We start from the raw sequence: 24,726 nt of genomic DNA on the forward strand, positions 1-24,726 counted from the left end.
GGCAGGATGTAGGCTGAAGTATCCATGTTGCTACATTTTTCTATCTCTATCGCTGCACGCTGCACTGACATCGAAGAATTGGCTTCCTTTCTCATCGTGCGCTTCTCTCTCGATCCCCATTAGAGTATCGATCACCCCCTCTATCCCTTTCTCTGTCTCTGTCTCTTTCCCTATCCCTCCTGTCCCTGTCCCTATCCCTATCTCTCCCATCTCGCCTATCTCTATCATCTCGACGATCCTTGCCGTACCTGTCTCGATCCCGATCTCGATCTCTATCATCATATTTCTCCCTTCTCTCTCTTTCTTTCGCTTTTCTCCCGGCTCTTTCTTCTTCGGTCTCATATTCTCGTTCTCTTTCCCTATCTCTCCTCTTGTTATCCCTCTCTCTACCATCATCATCGTCCCTTCTTCTCTTCCCATCACTTTCAGGACTACTTCTTCTCGAGCTTGCACTTGCACTTGCCCCACCGTTCGCACTACCACTTGGCGTCACACTCCCGCTCCCAGTCCCGTTCTCCTTCTTAACCATCGCTCCCGTCATGACATATTTCATACTATCTCTCTTCGAGAATTTCGGTACTTTCTTCGAACTCCCAAATCGACTAGGAGGCACAGGTTTCTCCAATGCAGTCGCACCGAGGCCGAGGAGGGCAGGGCGGAGTTTCGGTTCGTGGATCTTCGTACCGGTCGTATCGGTGGGTTTCCACCCCATTCCTCGCGCCATCGCCTCTCCGAAAGCTGAGACGGGAATGGCAGCGTAATCATCGATAGTCGACTGCGCCGTCATCTTAGTCTCTTCGCGTACTCGGAGGGAAGTGATGGGGTCCATAGCAGGGGAAAAAGAAAAGGGTTGAGTTATGATCTTGCTATCGCTCACCTCAGTAGGAAGAGACTCCACATCTCTCTTGAACGCCTCGTCATCTGTGATGGGGGCCGTTCGATCCGCGTTTTCGTGCATATCGATGACCAATTCTTGTCGGAGTCTTTCCTCTTCACTCTCCATCTTGACATCACCTTGCAAGATGGCTTGAAGAGCTTGTTGTTCCAACGTAAGAGGTTCCGACTTCACAACTGTGTCCGTGACTCTCTCCATCGCGGTCACAGTCCTGTCTGGATTGGCTTGATCGTCTTCGTCGATCCTCTCAATCTTGACAGTTGACGTGGTGTCCTCCTCTTCGGTCTTGACCACATTTCTTAAGCCCGCTCGCTGAGGTTCGTCGCCTTGTCGTTCGTGAGTCTCAGCAGGTTCTGCGGTCTGTCTAGTATCAGGACGATAAGTTGGTGTCCGACGAGAGGACGACTGCCGCCAATCCTTGTTAGGCAGAGCAGGGATTACAAGAGGTCCTGCTGGCTTATCACCCCTGTGAGTTCGAGTGGATGAATTAGCGGGATGTTGCGATTTACGTTCGAAGTCAGAAATAGACGAAGTGACATACCCTAACACTTTCCCATTCCCGAACCCTTCTATTCGCTCATCTCTCGGTCGATCAGACCCACTCCGACTCCTACTACCGTGATATCCCTCCTCATCGTCGTCCTCATCATCACCATTTTGCTCGAACAGTCGCCTGGAAGGAGGACCCCGGTGTGAGCCGGTACGTCCACCTCCGTTGCCCAGGGGAGAGGGACGAAAAGGCGCCGTGGAGAGGGGAGGCGGTCGGACGGTGAATGAGATGGGCGTCGACATCATGCCCTTTTGAACTAACGGGGTTTGGATTGCTGCCGTCGAAAGAAGAATCAGAACAACAAGCGTAAAGTGATCTCTACCTGGGTGGCGAGTGTGCAATTGAATGTTGGTAATAACTTACTAGAAGCCATTAAATAACCATGATTACGTAACTGTGGCTCTACCCCCACGACCATCTCCGTCACTACTGCTGCTCACCATTGCCCCTTCTCAATTGCTCGAATGCACTCCGTTCGTCCACCGTCTACGATCTGCTTCACCAGTACTCAAGCTCTCGCCAAGGACATATCTTCGAGATGACAGCTGCAGTCGCTCCCATCCCTCCGCCATTCTTCTCCCCATATCTGGACGATCAATGCAACAAGATCAATTCGAAGCCAGTGCCATGGGAGGTGCGTCATAGATTGACTGCCTATAGTCTCATTTCAGCGTTGCTGACTCTTTCATGTCACTGTTAGGGCTATCAACGAGCCAAGCTACTCTCAGCTGAAGAGCTGTCCCTTCTCAAATCACTCAATAAATTGGTGCGTTGTTTGTCCCTCCTACCGATATATAGCCAAGACCGTCTGTCATTACCAACCTTCCCTGGCCGCTTGTGAGCTTCTGCTGATAGTTGGGACTTGCATCTCTCCAGCCTCCAGCTCAACGTCCTACCATCTTCGCGACTCAAGGTCCACAATATGCTAAATTGTATATCGACCTTCTCCGCAAACTTCAAAGAGTCGATACGGTCCAAGCCGTCTTGGTCTCCATCAATGATATGCTAGCTTCCGATCCAACCACCACCATCCCCCTGTTCCACGCTTTGGCGATCAGCGAGAATTCCGAAGACCCATATGGACCTATAATCAAGTGTCTATCTATGGAAGAGGAGTTTGCGGTACTGGGGTCATTGAGGATATTGGCCTTACTCATCGCGTAAGTACTAAGGCGCTCTGGTATTCGCTTCGTATAAGCTCTCCTTTCTTGTCTGTACAGTGGAGCTTACAGTTTCTGGTTATACTTAGCACCGATCGCAAACCATTCCCACAGACCCTTGTCCCCACTCTGCTTGCGTCGCTGCAAGGTCTGTTAAATGGATCCAGAGTTCCTTTGTGGGAGGTCGCGGCGCAAGTTCTGGGGGCGGTATTGGGGAGCAAACAGTTCCGAAAGGCTGTTTGGGAAGAAGAGAATTGCATCTCGGGGTGAGTTTGAATTACTCTCGGTGTCGCTTCCAATGATCCGACACTGTGTACTTGTTCGTGCTGATTCGGAGACCACGCCGCCTGTTACCTTCCCAGATTGATCAAGTCACTCAAGACCGACCCCAATCCTCAAGCGCAATACTGGGCTATCACATGTCTCTGGCAACTATCTTTTGAGCAGGTCGCCGCCGAGGGTTTGGACAAGAAATACGACGTCGTTGCAGTCTTGACCAATGTGGCCAAAGCGGCTGTCAAGGAGAAAGTCACGAGAGTGGTGATCGCGACGTTCCGAGTAAGTTTTCAGCTGGCGATTTCTTGCTGGAGAGACGGGTAGCTGATCTTCTTTGTTTCGGTCAGAACCTCATCGCTATTGCACCTTCACAGAACCTGCCCTCGATGTTCATGGCGAAACTTCTTCCGTTCGTCATATCTCTGCAATCGAGAAAATGGTCAGACGAAGAAATCGTCGAGGACTTGAATTATCTCAAGGAGGAACTGAAGACGAGGCTGGACGGTTTGAGGTGGGTGGTTATCTATTTTAGTTCGCGCCTCACCGGCGAGAATTGTTCAGTCAAGCTGACAAACAACCAACTCTGTTTAGTACATTTGACGAATATGCTTCCGAGATCGAATCTGGTCATTTGGTCTGGTCACCGGCGCATGAGACTGAGGACTTCTGGAAAGAGAACGGAATTAAGATCGGTCAAGAATTAAATGGGAAAATCATCAAGTATGTCTTGAACCCCCCTTCCTGTGTAATCTCTGGAACAGCGTACTGACGTTCTTTTTACGTTGTCAGACGATTGATCGAATTACTCAAGACGAGCAAAGACCCACTCGTTCTTGCTGTGGCTACTCACGATATCGGACAATTCGTCAAATGGGGAGGGGACAAGGCCAAGCAGTGCGTGAACATTCGAATCGTTTTCCATTAACTGGGACTAACACTGATACCAATCTTAGAACCGTCACTGACCTGGATGGTAAAACACGGGTCATGGAATTGATGAGTCATGAGAATGCGGATGTTCGATATCAAGCACTTATGACAGTGCAGAGGTTGATGAGCCAGCATTGGACAAAGTGAGGTAGCTGTGTCGCTTGGGGCAGGGTAGCGTTGTCGTTGTACGCTTGTATAGAAGTGAGATCATATGCTCATGCACGAAAACGTCGAAGACGTCGCGCTTTGAATCGATTTCGCTCCAGTTTATTTAGACCATTGAGAACCTTTCTCTTCTTGTGTGGCAAATGCTGGACGTGAAGTCCGTCATCCCGTCCGGACGTTACTGCTGTCGGCAGGACGTTGAGCCGAGGAGAGAGACTACATATTTGTAAGAAGTGCAATCCTTTATACATTTCGCCCATAGAATACATAAGAAAACCGAATTACATAATAACCTTGATTCGTGCATACCTCGATCCCGAGAGAAGCCTCATTCCTGTCGATCGCAATAGCAAGCCCTAGAAATAGAGAAAGCTTCTTCTCCTCAATGTCTGTTCACCACCCTTTCTCAGATATCTGCCTTCGAGATAGGAACCGAGATGAGATATTGGCTTCAACCTCCTCCGATTCAGGCGGTATCAGGATGATGGGTACCTGCCAATCCTCTCTGTCTCTGTCTCTGAATCTCCTCCAAGACGACCTTCTCGGCATCGGGCGCTTCCAAGGGGTACTTCTTGATCAGGAAGGACATGACTTGCGCGAGAACGGCAATCAGGGCCATCCACACGGTTGTCGCTGCGAAACCGGGGATGTAGCGAGGAGCATCCTTGGCTGGCCAGAGGAAGACGCCGTAGATCGAAGCAGAGTTTCCGAGAGCGTTGACAAGTGCGATAGCGACAGCTCTTTTCTCGGCGGGATGTCCGAGAATGTTGGGTACCCATGTGAGTGTCTTGGAGGGGAGACCCATCGTCAGTGTTCGTTCAAAGGTTCAGAAGAGTCCCTCGCCATGAACTTGGGATCAAGAATGGGATTTGCTGTGCTGCCAAAGCAAAACATTGCAGGCTGAAGCAGAACTCACAAGTGGAGGAAGAGCGTACACACAACCGAAGGCGAAGATCAGGAAAACGTATTGGACCATATGATTGGTGGTAGCGGTGACGATGATGAAGAACACCGTCCCCAGACTCGCCGCGATAGTGATGAACAGAGGCTTCCTCTTGAAGTAATCGGCTCCCCAACAGAAACCGAGGATGCAGACGCTGCAGATCAAAAGTCGTCAGTCGGTCTCAGGCGCGTATGGCTTGCCGTATGGCTTGCCGTATGGCGTGATGTCGGAACTCACAAGGCTGAAGCGTAAAGAGGGATGGTGTGGTATTGGCCAACGTATCCCTTCCAGCCAACTGTGAGAGTTGAAACGTCTTAGCGATGTGTTCTTTCCGGATGAAAGTGCAGAAAGATACTCACGCGCGCCGATGAGGGTGGGAACGAAGTACTGGATGGTCTGGGCGCCTGTACAGAGCATATACATGACGACCAGGATCCAGGTTCTCCAGTCGCTGACCGTCATGACGAGAGCACGCAGGTGTCCAACACGTCCTTGAGCTCCGCCTGTGTTGGCCAGACCATCATAGGCCAATCGTTGTGTTGCAAGGATTCGTTCTTCGGGAGTTAAGAACTTGGTGGTCGAAGGCCAATCGGGCATGATGAACCAGGTGAAGAAGCCGAGGAATGAGGAGCCGACACCTTCGATCAAGAAGAGCCATTGCCAACCTTCAAGACCACGAGCTCCGTCCAGATGCTGGGTCTAACAGCAGCGAGGTTTAGCCACTCGTCCTACTTCAATTCAGATGAAGGAACTTCTCAACTCACAATGACACCGGCCAGGAGACCTGAGAATGCACCCGACACGGCTGTGGCGGTGTAATACAGGGAGAATCTGCTCGCCAGTTCATATCGCTTGTACCATCTAGAAACGATGCGTCGTCAGATTCGTGACCTGATATATCAATGACCGGAGATGCTCACGAAGAGAGATAGAATGTCACACCAGGAGCAAATCCAGCCTCACAAACACCAAGGGCGAATCGAATACCAGCCAGCTCCCTGTAATTCCTGGCGGCAGCCATGGAAGCGGCGACGCCTCCCCAGAGAATGCAAAGACCGCTGAGGTAGAGCGATGGTCGAACTCGCGCGATGAACAAGTTGGAGGGGATTTCGAAAAGCACATAAGAGATGAAAAAGACCTGTTGGGAAGATAGATGAACCGTCTCAGCACGGATGGATGCACGCGTCCTGTTGGTGATGAGACGCAACTCACGAGCAAGACGATTGAATATTGCGTCGAGGTGAGGCCGAAATCGGCTTGAAGACCACCTGTTCGAGCATTTCTATCATGTATCACAAATAGGTGAATCAGTATGATGACTTTGGCTTTGCATTCCATCACTCACCCGATATTGGCTCGATCGAGATACGACAAGGTGTACAGACCCCAGATGCACGGGATCAATCGTTTGTCGATCTTTCGTAATAGTCTTTTCTCCTCGTCTGAACCTGGGACATAGGTTGCAACAAGGTCGAGGACATCATCGTTCTCATTACCCTCGTGCCACTCGTCTGCCTTTTTGGTGGTCCCAATGTCGAGATCGGATTGCCTGTGATGACCGGACATTGTGGTGTGTGTGGCTTTGGCGTAGAATCTGCGGCTTATGACCGACGAACTGAGTTGCCGCTCTATAGATGATTAAGCTATGGTGAAAGGCTGATGGGATGATATCAACGGTCGTGCTTTTTTTTCTTCTTCTTCTTCTTCTTCTTCTTCCTCTTATCCTTGACGTTATATATGTATCAGAACCAGAAAATCATTTGATCGGAATGCGCGAAAGGCATGTACACCCAGTTCTGTGGGTCAATAACACCAGAGGCAGGCAGAGAGGCAGAGATGATCTGTCCTTGTCCGGGATACGATCCGATCCAATCCTTTCGGGTGAAGCAGGTCTCACTGCCAAGGACCTAGGAATATCATCCCGGAACAGAGCCTCTACGCGCGACGACGATCCAATAACAGGGAATGATATCATGTCATATCCCAACGGATAATCGGGGCTCATAGGCGCCCCGTCCGCCTCCCTTTCTTCTGCCCCGGATCTACGGGGGACGACGATGAGCGAGTGGGCGCAGTACCCCGCATATCAGCTGGGATGTATCCGGGGTCCAACAAAGGGAGATTGGTGATGGTAATCGTGGGTAAGCTTTCTGAAGCTTTAAATTCTAATAACATCTCCACAGCGGTAAGTCGCATTGATCGGGTCGAGCAATTCCTTCCCGACAACAAGAAGCAGTCGGATAGATCTGCCAAATACAAGCGTTTTATCCGGTAGATCGTCCTCCACATTACCCAAAGGAGTTATATGGTCAGGATGGTCACCCCCACATTTCAGGGTTCAGCCGCGGTCACATGGCTTTGGCGATTCCCACGTGGGAAAACACCGTTTCGGTCCGGTTGTAACCGAACTCTCATCCCGAAGACGAAGAGAGAGAGAGAGAGAGAGAGGTGGAGGTGAGTGACTACTCCTCTGTTTGAACATGTTACTGTCAGTGTTGCCGGATGATAGATACGGACACAGTACAGCACTAATCATCCCTCTCTTTTCCTCTCCATAGACTCACACGTTCACAGCCATACAACCGACATGTCACTCAAGAACAACAGAACACTCGACATCCTCGCCAAAGCCGAAGCAGGAGGTTACGGTGTCGTCGCGCAAACATGGTGAATTGGGTGTGGTGTCACTGGGCTGAAACGGCCTGACGAGCGGGACGCCACGCAACAATTAAAAAGGTCACAGAGGCTGATTTGGGACGGTCATGGGTCTCAGTTACGATGCCAACATGGCTGTAGCGCTCGTCCGAGCTGCTGAAAGGAACAAGTCCCCAGCAATCCTCCAACTGTTCCCCATCACGCTCGCAGCTGGTGGAGGACCGTTCCTTCAATACTGTTTGACTCTGTGAGCTTGACATGCATGTCCAAAGCAAAGCGTCGGCTGACATGCTGCTGTCACGGTCAGTGCCCACTCGGCCTCAGTCCCCATCTCAGTCCACCTCGACCACGCGACCGATGCTGAACATCTCGAACTGTCCATCGGTCTTGCCGAAAAAGAAGGGATCAAGTTCGACAGTATCATGGTGGACGCTTCTCATGCTGACACGGAAGAGGAGAACATCGCCATAGCGGTACCGTATATCAAACGATGTGTAGCACAGGTATGTGTGAGAGATCTCTCCAGACCCTTTGCCTTTTTCCGTCTCTCCGACCGAGACACGGCAGGCGATCGAAATTGTGAAAAAAAAGCTGACCTCGAAGCTCTCCTAGGGCATCGCAACAGAGGTCGAATTGGGTCGATTGGAAGGTGGTGAAGCTGGATTGAGACAAATCGACGGAGCCATGTTGACCGACCCTGCCAATGCTGAAGAATTCATGAAGGGGTGAGTGAGATCCTTCCATGTTCACCCAAATCTCAGTGGATAGGAGAGCGAGCTGACTGGGATACGACTCGTTTCAGTACTGGCGCACACATTCTTGCCCCTTCTTATGGTGTCAGTTTGAAATAGGTGGGAAACTCCCCAGACGCTCGGATGCTGATGTCCGCGCATTCGTAGAACCTTCACGGAAGCTACAAGTTCATCGGTGGACCGCAATACAAGCTGGAGATGTGAGTGTTTCAGCCCAAGCGATGAAATAGAGCAATGTCGAACCCAAACTTTGCGGAAATAAACCTGATCTGACATCTGGAACAGCTTGCAAGATCTTCAACAACGATTCAAGGGTCGAATACCCTATCTGTGTGCACACGGGACGGACGAGCTGCCCGATCAACTCTGGGTCGACCTCGTCAAGAGTGGTGTTTCCAAGGTGAGTCAAGGGGAGTGACTGTATTCACACGAAAGTAACATAATCTATTCCCAGAGCTGAACCTGGACGCGGACGCTGATATCCCGTGAATACAGTTCAACATCAATTCTTGGGCTCGTGACCCGTATGCCGAGACGCTTGGCAAGAGTTTAGTGGATGGCAAACCCTTCCCGGACGCTTCGGAGGCTGCTATTGAAGCATTTGCTAAAGTATGCGACAAGTTCATGACGCTGCTGGGTTCTGCTGGTAAAGCGTAAGTATGTACGCGAAAAATATCTGTGTCCGGCAGTGAGATTAGATCGTCTTACACCCAGGAATGAAGGAATGAAAAACTGTGTTGAGGCCGGGATGAACCGATAGCCGATAGCGGTGCTCGACGGGACTCACCATTTTGACTGGCAGGGTGATGTGATATTGGCAATCATGTTGATATACCGTCGAACTGCTCATTTGAATCACCCGAGCTTGTACACGTTGATTCTTTACATCTCTCTCGTCTTACTACAACGACTCATATCTGACAGCGACTCACATCTGACAGCTCGATACAAAGCCTCTCATCACTTCATCATGACTCCTCTCTCAGACACTGACCTATCATGTTCTGATCTCAAGTCAAGATTCATTCCCCAACACAATCGGTTCCGAAAGAAGCTTACCCATTCCCCTATAGTCATTTCCAATCTGACCCTTTCCCAACACCGTCCACACCATTCCCAACAGTAGCAGCAGAAGTAGCAGCAGAAGTAGCAGCTGGAGGAGGATGAGGAGGAGGGGGATAAGCCCCCTCCTGATCCACCACCGGTCCACGTCCACCTCCATCTCCGTTCGTCTTCTGTATCTGTTTCTTCTGTTCTCGCTCAAGTTTCGCCTCTTGTCCTCGCGCGGTGTAATAGTCGTACGAGTCTTCCAGCATGCCTTGAGCGCCCGTTTGGTGGCCTCGATGCTTGCCGCACACGTCCCGAAGACAGATGGTCATGATCTGGAAGACCTCAGCCATCATGAATGTCAATACCACTCGTACTGTAAAGTTGTGGCCCAATGATGGTGATGACGAAGAGTACGATCGGGTGAGTTACGTTGTGGCGATGATGTTCGTACAGTACAGTACGAGTACAGTACGAGTACAGTATCTGGTATTTGGTATTTCTGGTGAGATGAGTGGGAAGATCTCGCAGGTTGGGGGATTTCCAGCGATAAGTGGAGACAGTGATTTATAGTGCGGCAGGGAAGGATCGTGATGAGGACTGCACAGCATGGGGCAACATGCCCCCCCACCTCCCACCTTGAGACGACCCATTGATGCGGTGCGCGCGTTGGTGTGGAGCATTCTTCTGATAGAAAGAAAAAGAACACACGTGCGTGATTATCAACTCGGCATCGACCTCCGTTGCTAATTCTGTTTCACTTGGCATGCGGCGAACAGTGGACATGATTAGTCAAGAAATAGATAGATAACGTTCGCATCTCCGTGAGAAATATAGTAGTAGTCGTGTATGTATACCTCACCAAGGAGAGAACGAGAGGGGGAAAAGGCATGTGAAAACGGATAGTCCGAACCAGTCATCTCAACCTTCAGAAGCAATCAGCTGCAGCAGCTGCGGAAAAGCATCAACGTAAATGTATTGAAAAGCTAGCAGGTGGGAAAGATTAGAAAGCAGAGAAAGAAGAAACGGTGTCACTCTCAGACCATCATAGCAGTGGCATCGGAAGGAGCACCGGCACTTGCCCAATCGCTCCTCCATCCACCTTCTTTGGCCGCAGGTCGCTGGATCATGCTTTCCTGAGGAGTGTAGCTGAACCGTGTAGTGGGGATGTTTCCGTCGATCGCCTTCCTGTGGAAGAGGGAGGTGGACCGAGGGAGGAGAATGTGGTTGAAGCGGAAATCCCAAAGAGCGGCGAAGGTCTTTCGGTATGCGACCTAGTGGAGGATCAGCTAGCTATTCTACAGACAAAACAGAGCTAAGATGATTCTTACGATTGCGCAGAATGTACCGGTGACAGCACCGCCAAGGCAGTCGTACTTCATTCGGTGTCAGTGGTGGTAACGGAACACGAGAGTAAGACCACTGACCCAATTGTGGAACTCATCAACGGTAAGAGACGCAGCGATGAGACTTGCACCGAGGATTGGGGCAATGGTAAGGATCATCTTCCAGTAGCTACGCGAGGTATCAGTACCATTCTGTAATGCTCGTGGCGACTGCCTGAACTTACGCCGGTCGGTGATCGGACATGACCTTGAGCTGAGCATTGAAGTAGAAGAAGAGATAGACGAAGCCACTGTGGCGATCGACATCAGTCGAATGTAAGATAACAATTGCTGGGAAGGAACGCACGCAAAGGCCGCGGTGGAATGTCCAGACATCCAGCTTTCGAGCGAATCGTTGATATCATCTTGGTTTCTGTACTCCATACGTCAGCTAATCGAGATCAATAAGAAGCTACGGGCAGCTCACCCAGTACAGATAGCACGGGTGTACATGATCTGTCGGAATCCGTTTCCCGAGGGAGTGAGCGCACTAACATCTGGTCGGCAGACGTCTATACTTCTGTGTAAGCTGATGATCACAATTGGATGCGGAATTTCCAGCCGGCTTACCAAGAAAGTGAGGCCTGTAGCAGTATGGTCAGCTTCAACGCCAGCGTCTTCACTTGGAAGAGTCACGAAGTTGACTCACCTCAAACCACCAATAAGCCACTTGTGGAACACCTGGAACACCGCTCCAGTGATCAAAGATTCGAGCAAACCCATCGTCGAGCCCAACAACATGTCGAGGGACCGGTGTCTGATCTGGAAGAGGACAAAGAAGACAAAGGGGACGAAGAAGGCGATAAGAGCCGCGGCGTAGATCGGGATGATGTTCTTGCGGAGGGGGTATGCGAATCTGTGGAGGACAAGTTCAGCGCTTGTGTACTGAGCTTTCGAGGAGTACTTACTCGGGGTAGGCGATACTTCCGTCAACGTTCTGATGATTCTCGTCAATACTGTGAATGTCTCGACCCAAGATAAGGAGGGAAGAATGACTCACGAAGACTGGGAAGCTCCTTGTAGGTGCTGGATCCGCCTCATAGACACCCAACCCTACCGCACCCATAGCCGCCATAGTGATCAGATCCACCGCATGGAGTCTGATCCATCTGCCCAAGGAGAAGCCAGCCCCGTATCCTCCAGGACTGCTGGTGGTGTGGTCCCTTCCGGTCGTTCCCGCCTCTGCGGCGGAGAGATTGCCCATACCAGGCTGAGTGGTGTTGGGCCTTTCATCACCGGTGGTATGAGGATTCTCACCTCGACCACCGAAAAACGACCTCTTGGGTGGTTTCTCGGTCAGGGTCGGTGCATTGGTGCTTGTACGAGGGGAGGCGACGGACGACGACATTTCGCTGATGAGATTTCACTGAATGAGGAGAAGAAGAAGAAGAGATCCGACAAGGAAATAAGATGGAAGATGAATGGATGGGAAGAGAAAGGTTGGATGAAAAGCTGCTTTGCTCCGAGCTGTTTGAGAGTGACCTCGGTTCCAATCAGGAGGGAGGGAAAAGGAACGGGATCCTTTGGGATGGACAAGCTTTTGTGGACCAGAGCTGCTTCAGCTTTTCACCTAAGAATCGAGAGCAAAACCGATTGGGTCACCTGGATCAGAGACACGAAAGATGAGCTTTGATGGAAAAGATTCGCTGTGGTCCAGCATACATGACATGTACACAAATGATACTGGGTGCTCGACACTACGCCATTGGCTTGTGCACTGTGGGTCATTTCCCCTCTCATACATTGAAGTGACATGACGTTGCTCACCGCCCAACAAACAACAAGAGTCCCAGTAGTGTGTGTTGTGACTCTCAGGCACAACGGACAAAGATCCCCTCTATTCGGTTACGCAAATGACGTAGTAGACCCTAACGCCCAGAGTCCGCTTTTAGAACAGCCTCCCCTCTCCATGCATTGATTGTTGTTTGGATACTGCTCATGTTTGCGTATGCAAATGGATACATTTCAACCACCCAAGATGGCATGCAACAGCTAGCCAGTGAGTGCTATGCATCGACGAGTTCAAGACCTGTCCCATCACTACAGCGACACACCCTAAGCAAGACCCGCCTCGACCATCTCCTTGAATCGTCGGACAACAGGAACCATACCACCTTGATCCACGACGAAACCGAGACTGAGGGGATAGGCATTGTCGAATCTTGGAGGCCAAGAACCAACAATTCGTCGGTTGATAGGATCGTCCTGGGGAGGCACAGATCATCAGTGACTACCATTCAGGTGGAAGAGTACCCGATCTACCTTGAACTTGACAAGCTTGAGTGCGTCCTTACCGGCTACTTCTGCGAGAGCGTCCAGCTCTTGTCTCACGGTGGTCGTGAATCCGGGCAGGTAAGACCTAAGAACGAGGAAAAGGATTGTCAGCTTTAGTAGATCCACTGTTCCCGAAGAAGACACTCACACTCTAGTATGAGGCAAAAACTTCTCTTCGGGGATATGCTTGGCGATGACAAAGTTCTTGATGGTTGTTTCGGGACTGGCCACCCAAGCTGCCAGCTTGTCCAATTCCTCGCTTTCCAGGCTATCTCCGACGGGGCAGATGGCCTCGACACCGTGGAGGGGTTCTCGGACGATACCCGAGATGAAAGCGCTGGTAGCTGCTGAGGGGACACCTGGTCGAACGACGATCGTGGGTAATCGAAGGATCCGGCCGTCGACGAATCCTCTTCGAGTGTATTCGTTCACGAGGAGCTCGGAAGAGAGCTTGCCCATACCGTAGGCTCCTTCGGGGGTGGTGATGGTGTGGATGTCGACCACGTCAGGGAGAGGACCACCGTAGACGGCGAGAGAGGAGGTGAAGATGAATCGGATGGGTTTGCCAGAAACGGGGCGGACGGCTCGAGAGGCGTCAAGCATCAATCGGATCGAGTCGATGTTGACCTGGAGGCAAACAAGGCAGAAAGCATGTCAGCTGGAGTATCTATACAGAAGAGCCCTGAGAGTTCCGGCCTCTGTCTCTGTTTCGACCGTGGAACCTTTACGCTCATCTGCGGCTGGATAGATCAGATCCTGCACTCACCTTGAGACCCAAATCAAAGTTATCCTCCGAACCTCTGCTCATGATCCCATGGAAACAGTACACTGTGTCTGGAACGCCGAATTCGGTGTTGAACAACGCATCGATCTCCTCTTTACTGGTCAGATCGGCTTTGCGGGTGACAACATGTTGAGCGCTCTTGGGAGCCTTGGGCTCGACAATGTCGGCGAGGATGAGATGCACGTTGGGTGTGAGGGGGTCAGAGAGGAGTTCGTTGGCCAGCTAGCAGTGGTCATGAGGACGAAAAGGACATATCTGTCAGCGACGCTGTACTAGGCGGAGGATGTATGGAAGGCAGACGAGTTGGGATGACTCACGATACCTCCCAACCATCCTGCTGCACCTGTGATGAGGACGACGTTTGACTCGCTCGTCCCGTTTCCATTTCCATTTCCATTTCCATTTCCGGTTGCTGCGACCATCTTTTCCAGGTCAGTTGATCTTGTTGCTGGTTATTGGGGTGTATACAAGCTGTTCTAGATTGAGTCTGAGAGCGCAGAGAGGTCGAGCACGAAGTCGGTCCGAGACGAAGAAATGATCGATTCGGTTTGACCAGACGTAAACTTATGAATAGCCCAGCAAGGTCTCCTTTCTGGCCGGTAAGTCGGTCCGTTCACGGGTCATTCTTCTGACTGGGCAATGTGACGAAGGGTGCAAAGGGAGCGAGCGGCATGGAGTTTCTGCGAAAGCTTGCCTTCCCTTCCTACCCATCCGGGGGCAGGGTATGACGGCGTGATCACATATCCCCCCCTCCTTCCCTGCCCACCAATCACCCCCTCTCACTTCCTGTCTATCACTGCTTACTGCATGTTGGATTCTACCCCACACTGCCCTTTTCCCCCGGAAGGATGTCGCAAACAACAACCGGGATGAAAAAGATAGATCCGAGATCCGGGATGATGCAAAACCGGGTAGATGACAAGCCGCGTACTTCAGGGATCGGGCATGTGGGGTAAGATGGGTGAGGCTGATATCTCAATCGATATTCTCTGAACCCTAAGATTCTCAGGCTCATCGATGGTTTCGTGGTAAGTGACAGTAGTATCTTGAGATCTTGTCAGAAAGGGTGTTATGGAAATCATAATATCTGTGACATGTGGAATAGTGTTTGATTCATTTCACGGTATCATCGTCTTCCTCCCATTGATAGAGTCTATCTTCTATTTGGTTGACTCCCCACGAGGCGTTCCCATGGTCCGTCCTGCGCCACTGTCTTACTCCTCCTCAGCCTCATCCGTAACATCCTGCTCAACTCTCGGTACCGTCCAAGCCTGCCATGCCCGCCACGATTCTAATCCAATGCTAAGAGCCGTGGCGAACCTGATCCCTTCCCTCACATCGAACTTTCCAATGACGGTGGAAGAGTAGTACAGCAGCTGTAATACTCTCTGTGCGACTGTCAAGTGAGCTGTCAAGGCGTACGATCCGGCGAACGTTCCCGCTTGTCGATTGTGTTCAAGCTGCATTATAAGTCCTTGCAGGCCGAGCGCGTCGATGACAGATCTGAGAAGGATACTGTCGAATATCCGGTGTTCGACTTTGGGTGGATTGGGTGCGACATGCGGATTGACAAGCCATATCTCACCCCGAGCAGGGAAGTAGAGAATACTGAATAATGCGGCAAAGCACTACATAAAAGACAGTGGAAACTGTCAGCGAACGACCTTCCTGGTGGGAACAAGGCGGCGTACCAAAAGCCAGACACGAGGCGCAACTTGAGTCCCTTTCCTCTGACTCGCTCTTTCTCGATGGCTCCACTGCCACCGAGTCACCCTCATTCCCCAGCCTGTCCATTTGATATCGAAAGGAAAGACCAAACGTAGTTGCAAGACGGCTGGAGCAAGATCCCATACCGTGAAAATGATCGCCAGCAACCGAAAAGCCCATTCTGATACCGTATGGAAACCGACGATGGTCTCTCGAATATTGTCGGCGACAGTGGCAGAAGCGGCCAGGATGGTGGCATTGTGATTGATGCCAACTGTAGTTGTTCGCGTATACCAGTACAAGAGTGTTAGAAGGTTAACTGGGATACCAAGGACGATGTCTCTGTGCATCATGAATTGGTGAGCTCAAGTAAGCTGTAGCCAGAACTCCGAGCAGCATATATCCAAACTGGAGCGACTCACCGGATGCCACTGATGATGAATCGTCTCCAAGGATGACTTCCCTCCGCCTTGTCACCGAATAAACCGCCTGATAATCCGCTCAGTATGACCGAACTTTACTGGTCTGCTAATGCGATCACTCACTTTGCACCTCCCAGTTGTTGTGCAGGTCAGCTTTGTCTGCTTCAGTGGCGTTATGGGGTGCTCTCATCCCAGAGAGGTACGTGTCGAGGAGGTGCACCCGACCAGGCGACAAGGCGGAGAGTCTGAGGTTGTAAACAACATCTATGTATTCGGGATCCGTAGCTTGATACAAGAGATGTCAGCGGTCATGAGCTTCGGCACAGCAAGTACCATGTAAGCTCACTGTTCAACGTGCAGTTCGCAAATCTGGTGACCGGCAGGGGATGAACGTCCTGTTATTCAACCCGACAACGAATAGTCAGCAAGGTCTCGGCAAGATGGAGTCAAAGCAGGACTCACGCGAGGTCCAGCAGCATTGTTAAGAGACGCCATGTAGGGCCCGTACGCCAGCTCCTTTCCAGCACCGCCGCCCTCTTCTCTGAGCAAGAATCTGTTTTCCCAATGACCATTGGCGTCGTAGCTCCGGTGACAGAGATATCGTGAGACCATATCGCCCTTAAAGTTCCCTCCACACTGTGAGGAGGCGTATCAGCTACGAGTACAGCTTGTTATAGAAGCCGGTGGGGTTGCTTACAGCTTTGTCGCGAAGTGTCTTGTGTTGCTTATCAAACGCCTTGCGATCAAATAACCGAGTTTCGTTCATGATATACAAGTGAGATCTGATTTGCGACCTGGTCAGAGAGGTGACCGAGAGATGTCACAATTGCTTGTTTAGCTCACCTTGTGATGATGTGTGGATGAAGTTCTTTATTGATGTCTCCAATCTTCTTAGTTTTCTTCCCTGTCATTTCTTCGGACGTAACCTGTTCTTCGGTCTCGAATCCAAAGTCGATCGACTCCTCGCTCGCGAGCTTCTCCTCTTTAATTTGGACTTCGCTATCGGCAAGAGTCGTCGTTGAATTGATCTTGTCGCAGGGGTTTGGTCGGTTGTGGAACTCGATGAGGGACCAGGAGACTGCCATGTGTTCAATGGCATCCCATTGGTTGTCGTCGAAGCGCGCGACCGTCTCTTTCAAACTACTGGGCACGTCAGCGCTGTGTCACGATGCGTAGCCGAGGGCTGAGAGGGACGGAAAAGAACGATGGCCGCTGAGTAGAGCGACTAGGTTTTGGCATCCTTAGGAGTGGTAGAGTGCGATTTGGGAAGTGTAGTATTCACGGACCTTTCATCCATCTTAGGAACCAGCTTCACTCGCTCAGGTCTCCAGTCCGAGTGACTTTCCATCCTATCCAATTTCGACCCTTTCTTCGGTACCATCGCCATAGCCCCTCTCACATCTGCCGAGTACAATCTTTCATCGTAGCTATATGGAGAAGGCAAGCCTGTCAAGCCCAGCATACATCCGGAGGTCTCACTCTGACGAAGATGGTTATGTTCGACTTACAATCTACTCAATGGGAGTTTGAACTGTATCTCCGCATCCAGATGTTTATCTCTCATCGTAACGTCTTTGAACACGACGCCTGACCAAAGTAATTCCTGTTGCGGGAACCTCCTAATCTCCACAGGAGCCAACTGTGTCATTCCCGCAACCGCCAATTCCGTAGCATTGTACGCATCTATCTCATCGAGACCATCATCATGTCCCGCTCTGAGATATTCGTCGGCATATTCCGTCTCGTTGTTGGGGACTCTTCTCCATACAGTGAAGACCACATCGAACTCGGTATTCATGTCGATCAACGGTCCCACCACCTGGCCACCACCGGGCTTGACAGAGGTGAGAGTCCCGTTGTAGATCAATGATCTGTGTGGATCCCGAACGGATTTGGTGAAGTTGTAGAATGTAGAGACGATGGCGAATGTGATGAAGATGATGATTCCTAGTGTGAGTAACCCACATGCTATCCCGAGACACTTCCACGCGGATCGACGTCTCGGTCGTCGGTGGGGTTGAAGATCCACCCTCTTGTCGTCGATGTCCATCTTGACAGAGTGACCTTATGGTGCGGTCGGAGTAGATGGGTGGAGTGGTGTGATGAGGAAGGGAAAAGGAAAACGTATAACGAAGAACACGAGTTCCGAGTGGGTGATATCACTGACTTTACCGTCGTTTCTCCTATCGTGTGTGCGGGTCCGCACGGCCCTCCATGCCCTGGTGCCTGGAGACAAACACCGCCATAACCCTGAGATAGATAGCCCTGGAATAAACTGCCGAATCCGCCGCGTAATCAAATATTTGTTGTACCTCTGTCACACTTCGGCCGTTGGGCTTGCTTCTATCTGACGTGGCGATGTCTACCTGGTACGCCCAGACTGAGCGAAGACATATCGAGATACAAATGGTCATGGACATCACTCTGGCTGCGTACGATCACAGACACAGCACAAGAAGGCAAGAAAGACACCGACACTATGAACCTATAAAACCCAACCATCCTCGCGTCACAGCAAACTGATCCAGAATCATGCCATCCCAAAAACCTCACTGCATAGTCTCGAAACTCTGATTCGCAGCTGGCAAGAACTTGTCAAAGTACGACGACCAGCTTTCCCAATCAAAGGTGCTGACCGGTAAGCTGTCCAGGAAACTCGGATCGAACATGTTCGGATTCGTGTTAAGATGAGCGTTGATATTCTGTTGATGCGGTCCCGTACCGAAACCAATGTTGTTGAAAGTTGGCATCTGACGCAAGACGGTTCAACATCAGCACCAATCCCATTTGACGATCGGAACAACTCACTGGCTCTTGAGGTCCTGTCGGTGCCGATGTGCCCATACTCTCAAAGTTCATTTGGGGATTGACGTTGTCTCCAGACCACTGCAGGTCACGCAATATGCCTTGCCCTCCGACTGGAGTATTCCCATTTTCAACTCGCGCAATATCCCCATTCCCTTGGACCTGACTTCCAGCGACACCTGGCATTTCTGAGACCAGTATCACATCCTTTGGGTGTAGGCCCGAGTTCATTCGTTCACTTTCGTTTGCAGCGACAAAGACGCCTCCACCAGGTCGTGAGTCATCCTTGACGAAAGTGAGTCGACTGAAACCTCCCTTCCGAGGAATGACTCCGGCAGTTGGGTTGGGAGCCAACGGTGATGGACTCTCGTTCACATCGCTATGGGGATTCGTTTTGAGAGCAGCTTCGTAGAGCAAGGTCATCGTCTCGCAAGTCTTTCGTCGAATGCTCATTTGATCTACCATCTTTGTTCAGCATTACAGTAACAATCCACTCTGCACATCGCTCACCAGGCTGCACAGTCGTTTCCCATCTCATAGCTGTCTCTTTGATCAGTTTCAACGTGTCGAGAGCCAAAGGGTCACCTCGCCTGGCCCATGTATGATATTGTACCAAAGCACAACTAGTAGCAGCGTAAGGGAAGATGAACAGAGTGTCGAGAGCATCATCGTTCGCGTCGAGCCAGTGCAAAGCTTCCCGTGACCATTTGACCATCGTTGACCACTGCTCGATGTCGGCGGCGAAGCTCAGATGAGGAGGACAGCTATAGGTGATACGCATGAAGACACGCCAAAATAGAAACTGGACTCCGGTGTAGCTCATATGTAAGAGGCCTTCGGGTAGATTAGCTAGAGAGTATCTGTGAGCGCTGTGAAGATGCTCACCAACCACATGCGGACTGGTGGGTCCTCTGAACTGAAGTTCATCAGGCAGGTGCTCCTTCCAACTGTTCATATCCGCCACCAGACCGCTCAGTTGGGCGTCGGTGGTATGTTTCAAGCCTGTGGGGCTGTATATCATCTTGAGAACGCGGCCGATAAGGATAGAAAGTTTGAGGTGTTCCGATAGTGCCATGAAACTCGGTTCGATGGACCAAGTATTGGGCTCGGACTCAGCAGTGATGTTGTATGGCGCAGGAAGCAACACGTCGCAATCAAGGAGATCGACAAGTAGTGGTGTCCCTAATGCAGCACCATACCTACGAACGTCAGCCATGTTACATTCAATCAAGTACTTACCATCTATCCATGATCACGCAAGTTGCCCACACGCGACGTCTCAGCTCCACATAGGCCAAATCTTGTACGGTTTGAGCTCGAAGAGAGGATTCTCTGTGTAATCCTAGATCTTGCGCCTGAACGATCAGCTCACATTCACTCTGAGCGGACTTACCATTCGGATAGCAGCACCAGTCCGGATCAGAGACGCGCTAGCAGTCGCAGCCGTTGGCTGAGCATGTAGATCTCCGACTTGGGCCAAAAGTAACTGTGGATTGTCAGCGAGTGACAACGTATGTGAACAAACGGTTTGAGACACTCACCAAAGCTTGAACATTCTCAAATCTTGCATCGCTCAGAATGTCATTTGACCGTAGAAGACCATTGATGACACCTCTGACACCCGAGAACACTTCTCTAGGGAATTGCCGTCTCGTTGCACCTAGTCCACATATTGAGTAAAGTAGCAGTGGACTTGGGCTGGACTTGGCGGCAAATTCTGATCGCGAGATGATAGGGAAAAGGGGAGCGATCTCGTTGAAATACGCATTGACGAGGAGGGACATGGTATGACCGGACAGAATAGGTTTGTTGAGTCGGTTATGCGCCTTGGTCGGGTCTTGTGGATCGGCATCGGCGTAGCCCATAGCATTGGGAGGAGCGTTGACTCGGATCAAACCGTTTCCATCCTCGAGCACTTCCCACGAGTTATGATGATGTAGATCGTATGCTTCGGAAGGTATAGATGGTATGGTTGTATGAAGGAGGAATGAGATTGACGTGGGGCCTATGTGGCGAGAAGCAATTCAGTGTCCTGCCAACACGACGTGCTGTGTACCGGTTACTGGCTCACCCTCCACCCTTCCGGAATGTTGCCTTCTCGCAGCTGAGGATCCTCCGACTCCCTGTGTCTCATCGCTTGGGCTTATTCCAGCTTTGGGCTTGAAGGAAGTAGCTGCCAAAGATACAGGATCCGGTTCCACCGAGGTCGTTTCATCTGATTGGACATAAGTCAGGCCAGCCTGTCAATTTGGTAGACTTACCTGTTGCTCGTTTTTTCTTGAATCTCGTCTCGGTGATGGGTAGGAAGAAGGTACACTCCAGAGCGAACTGTTTGCATCGAGCACATACTGGTTGCTCTTCCTGCCCTTCCGGTGAGTCTGGGGACGGGAGGATATCGCATCGGATCTTTTTCGTGCGCTAAGTAGATAACATGAGCACGGAATCGCGAACAGCGGAAGTAGGGGGACGCGGAGACTCACACAAGCATCGCAAGCTCTGCCAGTCTTTGTCCGCTTCTCTTTTTCCTTATCTGTCTCTACAGTTGGACTTGTCAGAGGCCCATCTGCCTCACCCGAACTCGGTACGATGGACTTCTTCCTCTTCTTCTTAGCTGGCTGACTTGTACTGTTCTTTTTCTCCTCTTTTACCGGTACAGAGGGTGTTGAGCCTGACCGTGCTGAACTGGCCTTCTCTGGCGTTCCCCCACTGGCGGCAGTGTTCATTGTATTGGTATTATTGGATGATCGATTGGATTGCGAAGCTGGCCGCGGCGGAGGTGGAGGGTAATTTCCTGTCACCACAGGCGAATGATTCAGTATTTGTTGCTGTTGTTGTTGTGGATCTTCTAGAGGGAAAGACCGAGGGTGTGGAGGGAAAGTCTCTCCCGGAGATCGCGATGGAGTGGAACCACCTTGCCCGGGTATGGGAAACCACCCTTGTTGTTGTGTCTGTTGTTGTTGCGGTTGTTGCTGTTGATAGGTGTTTGTAGGGGAAGAATCATACTCAGGGATCCAACCGCTTGGTGGTTCGCTACTGCAACCGTACTGCCAAGGAGGATAGTTGATTCCACGGGGCGGTTGTTGAGAAGTCGATGTTGCGGGGTTGTTATTGTCATACATTGCGACGTGTGTAGGGCATGAGAGAGGAGATCCAGTGAAGGTGGACTAAAGCGAAGTAGATTGTCGAGATTAGCGACCAGATTATGTTGCACCGGATGTGAGATTCATCCGTTGTATTCGGGCACTTGAGCGATATGCAGTGGTGACAACCATAACCCAATCGAGACGTAGCGCAGAGATTGATATCGAAGACGATGCGAACGCAATCAGGGACGATAACGAACGCCAATGAACGACTCGTGTATTGTCCGGCGGACTCGGGTGGAGGTTTATGGATCGGGCGCCCAGATGGAAACTGAACGATGAGTTTGATGATTATTGCTCACTCGGTCGATGGGATCAAGTGCGCATATGTCGGCGGGGTTTGTGATCGCTTTTGTGCTTACAACACCGGACGCGTGTGAGCTCATACACAATGGGCAGCGGACACCTCTGACGAAGATGCACAGCTGGTCATCATTTCCTCCTCCTTGCCAGATGTACCGTTCAGGTCGATAATAACCTTCGACCTCGGGGGAAAAGGTCCGATCACTCTCGTCACCGCCCTTTCGCATCTCTCTGTTTTCTTTTCACCTGCTTGCTCATCTGCTCCTGGCTCAGCATGTACGACATGAGTGGTCAAATCCAGCTATTACACTCACCCCATGCGTCATATCGCTCATAATCGGTTCTACCATTCTCATGATGAATGTCGTCGTACAAGGATAATCATGGAGACACAGGCTTCGTCATTACGTAATTGCAGATCCGACGTTTGACCCAGTGCCACACTGGAATTGACGCCGGTCGCCGCTCAGACCCCAGCTTTCATTCATTCAGTCATCACTTGTCATCCTTTTCTTTCACATTTCATTCAGTTCAGCGATCCATTTTTCTATCACTGTTCACTTCACTCCACGCGCATCCAAACTCCGTCGGTGCCTCAAGCGAAACCCGTCACAATGTCCGATAGCAAAAAACAAACCGTCCTTCTTCAGACTTCGGACGATGAGCAGTTCACCGTCGAGAAGGTTGTAGCGGAAAGGTCGGCTATGATCAAGTCGATGATGGAAGGTGAGTAAGGGGTCATTGCGTTCTCAGTCGACCAAGTCGATAGCGTCTGTGACTGTCACTACTTCCCTAGTCATCATCCAGGGCCTAGGAATATGATTTTGACTCCCTTGGAACTTGGATTCGCTCAATCAACACCTTGGTTTCCCTACGGACTCCTCCATCCCCCTGTAGACTCGTGTCCCGACAGATTCATAATGCCGCTCTCCGATGCTATCTGCGCGGCTTATCTGTGTGGCTTGCCGCCTGATAGCCAAATCGTCACGTCTTGATGGAGGATGGCTGCATTACTCTCTGAAGCTATGGACTCCGTTTATCTGGGCCGTGTTGAGAATACTGAGATCTGGCTGACTCAATCCAACCTCATTCCCACAGATCTCGGTGACCAGGAAGGCATGCCTATTCCCCTCCCTAATGTCTCCTCATCTGTTCTCACCAAAATCCTTGAGTACTGCGACCATCACAAGAACGAGCCATTGCCTGCTCCCGATGTCAACGACGCCGACGACTCGAGGAGGAAGACCAGCGAGATTGGAGAGTGGGATGCCCGTTGGATGTGAGCCAGAGCCGCTCATGGTTATGGTTTTCCATCGAAACTGACACATGTAGCCGTAAAGCCAAGTTGATCAGGAGATGTTGTTTGAAATCATTCTCGCTGCCAACTACCTCGACATCAAGCCTCTTCTGTGAGCGATGTCGGCCGCCTTGTTGTCCTGTCGCACTTCATTTGCTGATGACTACTTCAGCGATGTTGGTTGCAAGACTGTCGCCAACATGATCAAGGGTAAGACCCCTGAGGAGATTCGAAAGCTATTCAACATCACCAACGAGTGGGTTTGACCAGTCCTGCTTGTCATCAGTCGCTGATTCACGATCCGTCATAGCTTTACACCCGAGGAGGAGGAGCAGATCCGAAAAGAGAACGAATGGGCCGAGGAGTAAGTGTTACCCTGCAAAAGTATGGCAAGCAACCAGCCAGCTAATTTGAATTCACGCAGCCGTTAAATGACCTCTCCTTTGTATGAGTCTGATTCGCGGAAGCATACCTGTACTATAGCATTTCCTCCATATTTGAGAGATGAGCGACGCGGGGACATGATTTCTCCTCCATTGTTTCCGTCCCCTTCCCCGCCTGTTCATTCCTCACCTTGTCCTCTCTTGTATACAGAATACACCTCGGCGAGATAACTGATATATGTGATCCCCCCATTTGAAAAGTGAAACGTATAGACGCGCGCAAAGACTTGAACCTGATGACGAGCTCGGAGCTGTTGCCCTTTGCCGCATCACGACCACAACCGAGACGGAGGATAACTGAACTGAAAACGAGATCTGTGGATCTCGATTCCCTTTGACCGGAGTACGTTACCGATGTTTTGGTGGTGGTTCACTGCTCTGTCATATGCCGGAAACCTCCTTTCCCCTCCTCTCATGACCCGATTCTAGTGCTAGGCTCAGGTCTGACCTTTCACCAACCATATCTTTAAGTCTATGACTCATCTTTTTGCCAATCTCATTTGATCTCTGATAATCGAACGACACGCTAACGACTTGAGCATGATGGAGTCTCAACACACAATGGGCATGTCACGATATCCCATGGAAGGGCAACCATCCCATCCAAGCTTGCCGAATCCTTCTACGAGTAACGCTGAACCCTCCACTTCCCCGTAGGCCCTTTTTCTCGTGTTCTCCTGTTCATCCGGCCCCGCAAAGGGCCCCACTTTCTTCCCTCACGTCTTAGCAATACTGATGAGAATAAGCGTGATCAGTGACAGTCAACATAAACGTCGTCGGGGATCTTCCA

General features: G+C 50.8%; 10 protein-coding genes across 10 annotated transcripts; 3 read left to right on the forward strand and 7 right to left on the reverse strand.

The window, feature by feature from the left end:
- Positions 1–91: 91 nt before the first annotated feature.
- Positions 92–1,687, reverse strand: IAR55_004464 (uncharacterized protein; the record flags this gene model as incomplete). Its single annotated transcript, XM_066947563.1, has 3 exons — positions 92–775; positions 878–1,361; positions 1,437–1,687. The coding sequence occupies 3 exons, from the start codon at positions 1,685–1,687 to the stop codon at positions 92–94; spliced, it is 1,419 nt and encodes a 472-aa protein (XP_066801977.1).
- A 296-nt stretch (positions 1,688–1,983) lies between these two features.
- Positions 1,984–3,958, forward strand: IAR55_004465 (uncharacterized protein; the record flags this gene model as incomplete). Its single annotated transcript, XM_066947564.1, has 9 exons — positions 1,984–2,079; positions 2,146–2,211; positions 2,322–2,605; positions 2,695–2,871; positions 2,968–3,163; positions 3,229–3,392; positions 3,473–3,601; positions 3,671–3,775; positions 3,835–3,958. 9 exons carry the CDS (start codon positions 1,984–1,986, stop codon positions 3,956–3,958), a joined length of 1,341 nt encoding a protein of 446 aa, XP_066801978.1.
- Positions 3,959–4,442: 484 nt separating this feature from the next.
- On the reverse strand, positions 4,443–6,485 carry IAR55_004466 (uncharacterized protein; the record flags this gene model as incomplete). The annotated part of the gene is made up of 8 exons (XM_066947565.1): positions 4,443–4,763; positions 4,893–5,073; positions 5,157–5,214; positions 5,279–5,618; positions 5,684–5,780; positions 5,840–6,057; positions 6,132–6,201; positions 6,265–6,485. The coding sequence occupies 8 exons, from the start codon at positions 6,483–6,485 to the stop codon at positions 4,443–4,445; spliced, it is 1,506 nt and encodes a 501-aa protein (XP_066801979.1).
- Positions 6,486–7,506: 1,021 nt separating this feature from the next.
- IAR55_004467 (uncharacterized protein) lies at positions 7,507–8,983 on the forward strand (the record flags this gene model as incomplete). The annotated part of the gene is made up of 8 exons (XM_066947566.1): positions 7,507–7,586; positions 7,693–7,821; positions 7,882–8,077; positions 8,187–8,299; positions 8,377–8,410; positions 8,474–8,526; positions 8,612–8,726; positions 8,822–8,983. The coding sequence occupies 8 exons, from the start codon at positions 7,507–7,509 to the stop codon at positions 8,981–8,983; spliced, it is 882 nt and encodes a 293-aa protein (XP_066801980.1).
- A 416-nt stretch (positions 8,984–9,399) lies between these two features.
- On the reverse strand, positions 9,400–9,726 carry IAR55_004468 (uncharacterized protein; the record flags this gene model as incomplete). The annotated part of the gene is made up of 1 exon (XM_066947567.1): positions 9,400–9,726. The coding sequence occupies one exon, from the start codon at positions 9,724–9,726 to the stop codon at positions 9,400–9,402; it is 327 nt and encodes a 108-aa protein (XP_066801981.1).
- A 684-nt stretch (positions 9,727–10,410) lies between these two features.
- On the reverse strand, positions 10,411–12,106 carry IAR55_004469 (uncharacterized protein; the record flags this gene model as incomplete). The annotated part of the gene is made up of 10 exons (XM_066947568.1): positions 10,411–10,647; positions 10,705–10,749; positions 10,801–10,888; positions 10,944–11,009; positions 11,066–11,131; positions 11,186–11,270; positions 11,329–11,342; positions 11,408–11,614; positions 11,667–11,695; positions 11,759–12,106. 10 exons carry the CDS (start codon positions 12,104–12,106, stop codon positions 10,411–10,413), a joined length of 1,185 nt encoding a protein of 394 aa, XP_066801982.1.
- Positions 12,107–12,813: 707 nt separating this feature from the next.
- Positions 12,814–14,238, reverse strand: IAR55_004470 (uncharacterized protein; the record flags this gene model as incomplete). The annotated part of the gene is made up of 5 exons (XM_066947569.1): positions 12,814–12,963; positions 13,021–13,117; positions 13,181–13,659; positions 13,799–14,038; positions 14,134–14,238. The coding sequence occupies 5 exons, from the start codon at positions 14,236–14,238 to the stop codon at positions 12,814–12,816; spliced, it is 1,071 nt and encodes a 356-aa protein (XP_066801983.1).
- Positions 14,239–15,030: 792 nt separating this feature from the next.
- On the reverse strand, positions 15,031–17,995 carry IAR55_004471 (uncharacterized protein; the record flags this gene model as incomplete). The annotated part of the gene is made up of 10 exons (XM_066947570.1): positions 15,031–15,444; positions 15,508–15,865; positions 15,946–16,012; positions 16,069–16,230; positions 16,292–16,340; positions 16,408–16,581; positions 16,643–16,727; positions 16,789–17,085; positions 17,232–17,372; positions 17,454–17,995. 10 exons carry the CDS (start codon positions 17,993–17,995, stop codon positions 15,031–15,033), a joined length of 2,289 nt encoding a protein of 762 aa, XP_066801984.1.
- A 499-nt stretch (positions 17,996–18,494) lies between these two features.
- On the reverse strand, positions 18,495–21,869 carry IAR55_004472 (uncharacterized protein; the record flags this gene model as incomplete). The annotated part of the gene is made up of 10 exons (XM_066947571.1): positions 18,495–18,695; positions 18,754–19,208; positions 19,261–19,584; positions 19,636–19,949; positions 20,040–20,092; positions 20,144–20,236; positions 20,292–20,755; positions 20,822–20,965; positions 21,012–21,168; positions 21,231–21,869. 10 exons carry the CDS (start codon positions 21,867–21,869, stop codon positions 18,495–18,497), a joined length of 2,844 nt encoding a protein of 947 aa, XP_066801985.1.
- Positions 21,870–22,810: 941 nt separating this feature from the next.
- Positions 22,811–23,861, forward strand: IAR55_004473 (uncharacterized protein; the record flags this gene model as incomplete). The annotated part of the gene is made up of 5 exons (XM_066947572.1): positions 22,811–22,922; positions 23,295–23,475; positions 23,537–23,605; positions 23,666–23,749; positions 23,804–23,861. The coding sequence occupies 5 exons, from the start codon at positions 22,811–22,813 to the stop codon at positions 23,859–23,861; spliced, it is 504 nt and encodes a 167-aa protein (XP_066801986.1).
- Between the last annotated feature and the right edge of the window lie 865 nt (positions 23,862–24,726).

Source organism: Kwoniella newhampshirensis, chromosome 8 (assembly GCF_039105145.1).
Source record: "Kwoniella newhampshirensis strain CBS 13917 chromosome 8, whole genome shotgun sequence".
NCBI classification, from domain to species: domain Eukaryota; kingdom Fungi; phylum Basidiomycota; class Tremellomycetes; order Tremellales; family Cryptococcaceae; genus Kwoniella; species Kwoniella newhampshirensis.